Raw genomic sequence first — 7988 nt, 5'->3', positions numbered from 1 at the left:
ATGGAAATATTGATTACTCAGAATGTAGAAAAACGATAAATAAATAAAGTCTTTGCATTTGAATCAATTGTTTATAAGATACAATAATGAATAATCTATGAAATACATGTATCAGAATCTGCTAGCAACTTTATTTTATGTAAATAATTTACACTGTGACAAAGTTACATGATCCGTCTAGATCTCAATACACATTAGTTTACGATGTTGACATAACAATAACACGATACTCTTTCCCGTATAAATTGGGCCCCGCCTCCTTATAAATAACTTTAACTGAGCTGCATTATGAATGTTCATGATTATATTTGGAACGTATCGGTACTTTTCAAACGATTAAAAGAAATTGCTAGGTGTTCCGAATAGGTGTGTATCAGTTCATAAAACTGACGCACCTTTTTGCAGGGAACCAGTCCATTTACGGTGATTTTCAGGGAATCAGCAAAATATATCGATTTACTCTTATATAGTGAAAAATCAGTAGAGGTAAAAAAAATGTCAAATATATCACACTTGTAGTGCCATAATCCACTGAGAACTCGAAGTATATTTTTGAAAAGAAACACCCTAAAGCAGATATATTATACCTCTAATGATGCTAAATAAGAGTAAATCGATATGTTTTGCTGATTTCCTGAAAATTGCCGTAAAAAGACTGATTTCCTGGAAAAAAGTGCGTCAGTTCGATGAACTGATACAGATCTATTCGGAACATCTCTCAATTTCTTTTAATTATATGAAAAGTCTTTATATGTTCCAAATAAAAGCATGAATATTCATACCGTTACACAGTTACAGTTACATATAAGGAGGCGTTGTTTAATAAACAGAATATTGCATGCAGATTCATGTAATTAAGAAACCATTAATTCAAAAGCAATGCCTTTCTATAGAATTTATCTACATTCTTGGTACATGTAACTGATCTTCCCATTGCGCAACTTATAATAGCACTGCGTATAAAAAAGAATTGCAAAGCTTTAGGAGATAACTTGTCTAAGTTTTGTATCGGTATAATAAAACAAAGTATAACATTGAAGGAGTCAGCAAGATTCCAGTTCCCCTAGAGCAAGCCTCCTCGCCTCGGGAAATAGGCTTGCTCTTGGGGAACTGGAATCTTGCTGACTCCCTACAATGATATACTTTAATTGTATAATAATATCATGCTACGCTCGTCTACAATACATGTGCACTATTATATTACAAAGCTGATAAAATTTAAGATTAAGTGTTATTTTCAGAAAGTGCAAATTTAAGTTTATTCAAATTATTGTTCCAGGCGTATAATACTGGATATTTTTTTCTATTGGAGTATATAGATAATTAATTTAAAAAAAATATCTTTTGCAGCGTAACAGGGCCAGAGATAACGTATTAAGAAAGTTATAGGAAGCAAAACATCAAAGAAAGTGTTATAATAAAGTAAATAAGCGAAGTAAAGTATTCAATATAATAAATCAAAGTATCAAACAAAAGGGTATAGCAGTAAACCAAAATGTCAAATTGAAGTTTAAAAAATATAGCAAAATATCACAGTATCTGTAAACATTAGAACACAGTGAATTGTCACAGCGAGGCATGAAAGTATCTGTAAACATTAGAACACAGTGAATTGTCACAGCGAGGCATCACAGTATCTGTAAATATTAGAACACAGTGAATTGTCACAGCGAGGCATCAAAGTATCTGTAAACATTAGAACACAGTGAATTGTCACAGCGAGGCATCAAAGTATCTGTAAACATTAGAACACAGTGAATTGTCACAGCGAGGCATCAAAGTATCTGTAAACATTAGAACACAGTGAATTGTCACAGCGAGGCATCACAGTATCTGTAAACATTAGAACACAGTGAATTGTCACAGCGAGGCATCACAGTATCTGTAAACATTAGAACACAGTGAATTGTCACAGCGAGGCATGAAAGTATCTATAAACATTAGAACACAGTGAATTGTCACAGCGAGGCATCAAAGTACCTGTAAACATTAGAACACAGTGAATTGTCGCAGCGAGGCATCAAAGTATCTGTAAACATTAGAACACAGTGAATTGTCGCAGCGAGGCATGAAAGTATCTGTAAACATTAGAACACAGTGAATTGTCGCAGTGAGGCATCAAAGTATCTGTAAACATTAGAACACAGTGAATTGTCGCAGCGAGGCATCAAAGTATCTGTAAACATTAGAACACAGTGAATTGTCGCAGCGAGGCATCAAAGTATCTGTAAACATTAGAACACAGTGAATTGTCGCAGCGAGGCATGAAAGTATCTGTAAACATTAGAACACAGTGAATTGTCACAGCGAGGCATCAAAGTATCTGTAAACATTAGAACACAGTGAATTGTCACAGCGAGGCATGAAAGTATCTGTAAACATTAGAACACAGTGAATTGTCACAGCGAGGCATGAAAGTATCTGTAAACATTAGAACACAGTGAATTGTCACAGCGAGGCATGAAAGTATCTGTGAACATTAGAACACAGTGAATTGTCACAGCGAGGCATGAAAGTATCTGTGAACATTAGAACACAGTGAATTGTCACAGCGAGGCATCAAAGTATCTGTAAACATTAGAACACAGTGAATTGTCACAGCGAGGTGTCAAAGTATCGCAGTAAAGGAAATTAATGTACGTGTTTCATAGTGAATGAAAATGAAGTTAAATAGTAAAACAACTTATCAAAATAGTATCACAGAGAAGAAGAGTATAAACAAAAGAACAGAACAGTTAACTAAAGAATAACAATAATGGTTGATTGTGTACCAAAATATCAAAGAAAAGTATTAAATAAACTGAAGTACAAATCATCATGTTTTTTTTTTTTTTGTATGTTGTTTAACGTCCCTCTCGAGGATTTTTCACTCATATGGAGACGCCACCACTTGCCGGTGGAGAGCTGCAAATTTTGTCCTATACTCGGCACTCAAGGCCATTGAGCAGTGAGGGATCTTTTTCATGCCAGCACCTACTGCGACACGGGACCTCGGTTTATACGGTCTCATCCGAAGGACCGGTCTCCACGTCTCGCAGTGGGATTTGAACCCACGACGTAAGGATCAACTCCTTCGCATGTGAGTTAAGGCTAGGTATAGGCGTTTCTATGCAAATGAGCTAATAAAAACGCATAAGAGGTATATTTATTATTCAGAGAAAGTTTTGATTTATTTTCTTATGCATACTTAGTACCCACGATATGTTATAGCCAGTAAACATTATGACGTCATATTATGACGTCACTGATCTTATCCACTGGAGGTAATAGGGTCTGTAAGTCTCGTCAGCTGACCGACGAGATTTGACGAGATTAATAACTTCCGGGTACCTCAAGCGAAATGGCCTTGTCCATATTGTATTGGGCAAACTATGTTGAAGGTTTAACAAAGATTAAAAGGAAAAGTGAAGCTGCAGTGGAGTCTCAGAGGGTTCTCCGATTCACGTTTGACGAGTTGCGTGTGATAACTGCGAATGTTCAAGCATCAATGAGGGACACATCGTACAAAGTGCAGGTTGGTTGTAGATTTATAAACTAGCATACATAATACTGTTAACTCTTTCGATAAAACAATTTTTCATTTAATTTATGAATGATTGCTCTTTGAATGAATATAAACATACTTGAAAACGAAGCAAAACATTTGCCTAACGTTATTTATCGATGATCGTACAATCATACGTAACCTATGCTATGTAATTGTAAACAAATCTGTAAGCCTATGTATTATAGCATATGATTAGATTGTGTGTGTGAAGTTGTATAAATTTTATATATGTTAAGAATGACAAGTGTATAGATACATATAAGTTATCCTTTTTAATTTAATGTTATAATGCGCAATAGATATTCCTTGAATCTGAAGATAATGGTGTTATGGAGTCATCCTCATGTGAGTGTCCTATGGGACGTTATAAGTGTCATCACGTGGCAGCAGCTCTCCTTTATGGGCAAGTGTATAGTATATAATTGTAAAACATTGTTTATGTTTTTAAATCAATATGGACAATCTATTCAATTTTGATGTGTAAGAGAACTTAAGTAAATAATGAGTGAAACTCTTCAGATATAATTATAAAATGCTACATTCATTCCTCATTATTGCTGTATATTCAGTTGCTTTTCCATCATTTTTTTTTAATTCTTTATAAATATTGCAGGTATAAGAAGGCAAGTAAAACTGATGTAAAATGCAGTTGGATAAAACATCCAAAGTCAGCGCAGCCGAAGGTGACAACAACCATGGAGGAATTATTTCCACCAAAACAGCCAGGATACAGGTACATGTAGTTCATTTATTTTCAAAGCAAAGTTTCAACAAAGATTGCATGATTTGAGTAAAAATTATTTATATCTAAAATACAAATATAAAATATCACACACACATATAGAGCATTGAAACGTGAGGTGACGGATGAAGACAGATCATATTTTTATAATCAACTTGGCCAGTTAGGCAGATTTACAGGTTCACCAGTTCACGTTCAATTTGTTCCCTTTGAATATTTTCTTATATTGGATGTATTCATTGCCAGTTTTTTTAAATTGGTTAATACAGTGGGGTTTTTTTAACTTTTCTTTCAGATTTATTATTTATGAGATACTTTTTGTGTATTTGGAACTTCTATATTTGGACTTGATATTAATGTTATTCATTTTTTTTAAGCCATGGTCATAAAGTTTTAATGAAAATAAATCAAGCATATTTGTATTTACACAAATTCATGTCGTATATTCAATTTCAATGTATGTACTTTCAATCATCAAAGAGCAAAAACTGAACCTTCTCATTCAACAACATTCTGATTAGTTAATTGCTAACAGAAACATGCACTTTGTGAATTTTATTTCATACTGAAATATTTCTGATTTAATTTATTTGTGCAGCAATGCACTGGATATTATCAAAAGAGCCTGTGACAGAGGATATTCCTGTTGTCCTGATACAAGATATATTCCAAAGCAAAGAATTCTTGAATGCTGAATGCAAAGAATCCTTTTTAAGGTATGTTTAAACCTAATAATCTGATATCGCTCTTAGATTAAACTGTTTCAATAATATTATAATATCAAATTAACTTACACAATCCCATTGTACATATATCAGGTTTTTTTTTCATGAAATGTTATGTATAGCTTCTAACAGAATCATTTTACACTATCTAAAAACCATGATTTTAGGGGGAAGCTTACAATGTCGCCAGAGAAAGTTATTCAAACTGCATGGATTACTATAGGACAGCGAGAAAATATTATGTGGGCTAAAGTTCGCAAGCTTCGTTTCACAGCTTCAAATTTTGGACAAATTGTTACAGCAATTCGAAAAAACAGGTATAATTTTTAATGAACACTCCGTGCATGTCTCCTCAACCACATAAGTAAAGATGCATAATTAAATATTTAAAGATACATAGTGTATATATAGGATCTCCCATGATTTGTAGTTGGATATGATTTTTATCCAACGAGTTGTGTGTTTTTTTTATCCCCGAGCCTTGGCGAGGGGATAAAAACACACAACGAGTTGGATAAAAGTCATATCCAACTACAAATCATGGGAGATTCTTTTTATCCCATGTTTAATACTTCACAACCAATGTTTTACACTGTTTTATATAGGACTCCACTTTATTTTACTTCATCGCGCTAACGCAAAAACCATTGTGACGTCACAACTGTGGATTATGAAAAATTTATCCAATGAGTCATATCCACGGGATAAAGGGGTAAACATGGGATAAACATGATTATCAGTTTTCATGAATTTTGTAAATCACACACTTTTGAGGATATGTAAATTCTTCAACAGTAGCCCTGACCATGTTTGAAAAAGCCATGTTTCTTACTTATTGATCTTCTGATTTTGTGGATCTGGTAAATAACAAAATTGACAAAAAATGGTGTTATTCAAATAATGATGAAACTACAGTAGTTTAATTTAGGGATCTGTTTTTCTATCTTTTTTTTTTTAAATAACAAGATTTAGAGCATTCAAAAATACATTTGAAATATTTTTAGGTTAAATGTGTCCTTGAAAAAGAGACTACTGAGTGCATATAACTTGGAAAAAAGAGCACCAATCCAGTGGGGGCTTGCCCATGAAAAGACTGCAATACAAGAATACTGCAAGCTCTTTGAAGTAAATGTTTTAGAGACAGGTAAGTTTTATAAGGATAGTAATAGTTTATCAAGTTTGAAATTTCTATCATTCTTGTGCAATTTTCATTAGTTAAAAATTATGTCAGTCTTGATAGATTATTTACCAGTAAATAAATTATATTGATATCCTGCCTTTAAATGTTTAAGTCACATTATTATCATGAAAGTTGAGAAAAAAAAATACAGCACTTATTGTTGCCAAACAGATACAACTTCTTTAAATGATTGAAATTTAAATATTTTTACAGGAATATGGCTTCACGAGTCTGGGGTACTTGGAGCCTCTCCAGATGGTTTTGTCCAAGGAAGTCCAAAGGATATTACTGAAAGAGTGCATCAACAAGAAAACAAGTCAACATTAGTGTCACCTGACATTGTTGAGGTGAAATGCCCATTTTCTGTCAGATCAATGACAATCAAAGAAGCTTGTTCAAATGTTAAGGATTTCTTTCTTGGTAAGCTAGCTAGTTTTACAGAATTAAAAAAAACTCTGAATTTATATTGTAAGGGATTTAATCTTGAATTGCTCACATGATTTAGGTATATTGTAATACATGTATGAATATATACATGTATGCATACTTCTTAGGCATTATTAAAAGGTTTAATAGATGAATTATTAATGTTTACTGTAAGATTTAAGTAACTTGCACTACATTCTGAATATTATTGGAGTGCAATTATGTCAAAACATCTTGTTTACATGCTGTCTCCACCATTCCATGTCAATAAATGAAATTTTATTTACGTTTTTAGATTGTAATCCAAGTGATAGTTCACTCCACCTCAGGACAAAACATGATTATTGGCACCAGATCCAAGGACAGTTGTACCTGACAGGAACACAGTGCTGTGATTTAGTAGTGTGGACTCAGACAGACATTCAAGTTGTTCGCATTGAGAAAGATGTGTCATGGTCACCAAACATCTCGAGCATGATCGAGTTCTATTATAAAGCGTTTCTGCCAAGTTTGTAATATTAAGGACTCATAGTGGTTAACAAATAACCCGTCAGATTTTGAAGTTTTAAACTATTATTTTGTATAGAAAAGATCCATATATTTTAGCTTTAAAATATTTAGATATTTTCTGATATCTTTATACAGAACTTTTCTTCTTAAAAAAGATCAATACATCCTTTAAATGGCCACAACCATCCAGTCCTTTTAAATGATTCCAAAATTTTTATTTTCATTATTTCAACATACTTTTTACAAGACCATTAGTATACATGTACAATTATTGTTTGCTGAATCATTATATAATTACAATAACTGGCAAAGGCCCAACACTTGCAGAACAGATTATTTTTATAACATATCAGAATATTAAAATTCATATCAACATAAAAGGAAAAATTCTGAGACCCAAGATAGTGCATTTTTTCTGTATGATGTACATTTGTTAATGAATGAGTGAGTTACACTAAGCACTATCATAAATATACTATTTATTAAACAAAAGTTAGCCGTCAGAGTATTTGAAATTTTTGAAAAATTCATTCTATGAAAACATATATACAAAATTCTTTCAAAAATTGATCTCAAATGATTACATGTATATTTTTAGTAAGCTGGGAAAAAAAACTTTGTATTTATGCTGCAGTGGTACAATATAACAAAGTCTTTCATGTACATGATGTATTGGAATAGATAAGTGTTGACCTTTTTCTATGGCAAGATTGTGTGAACTAATCTTAAACTACTAAAAACTGATCTTTTTACTTTTTTCATAAATATATCAACATATGAAGATCATTTAAAATTATCAAAAAGAACGTGATAAAATTTTAGCTTTGATGGAATTCAATAGATTTGTATTACCTTTTT

At 32.5% G+C, this 7988-nt stretch overlaps 1 protein-coding gene across 1 annotated transcript; it reads left to right on the top strand.

Annotated features, from left to right (window-relative positions):
- Window positions 1-3270: 3270 nt before the first annotated feature.
- LOC133202131 (uncharacterized) lies at window positions 3271-7136 on the top strand. The gene is made up of 7 exons (XM_061337910.1): window positions 3271-3514; window positions 3847-3950; window positions 4161-4280; window positions 5182-5331; window positions 6019-6158; window positions 6408-6614; window positions 6916-7136. The coding sequence occupies exons 1-7, from the start codon at window positions 3341-3343 to the stop codon at window positions 7134-7136; spliced, it is 1116 nt and encodes a 371-aa protein (XP_061193894.1). The 5' UTR covers window positions 3271-3340.
- The last annotated feature ends 852 nt before the right edge of the window (window positions 7137-7988 follow it).

The sequence above is a fragment of the Saccostrea echinata genome, unplaced genomic scaffold (assembly GCF_033153115.1).
Source record: "Saccostrea echinata isolate AGI-Se365-2 ecotype Australia unplaced genomic scaffold, CSIRO_AGI_Sech_v1 ptg000046l, whole genome shotgun sequence".
NCBI classification, from domain to species: domain Eukaryota; kingdom Metazoa; phylum Mollusca; class Bivalvia; order Ostreida; family Ostreidae; genus Saccostrea; species Saccostrea echinata.
Note: the sequence above shows the minus strand (reverse complement) of the source record. Positions and strands in the feature narration are given on the sequence as shown.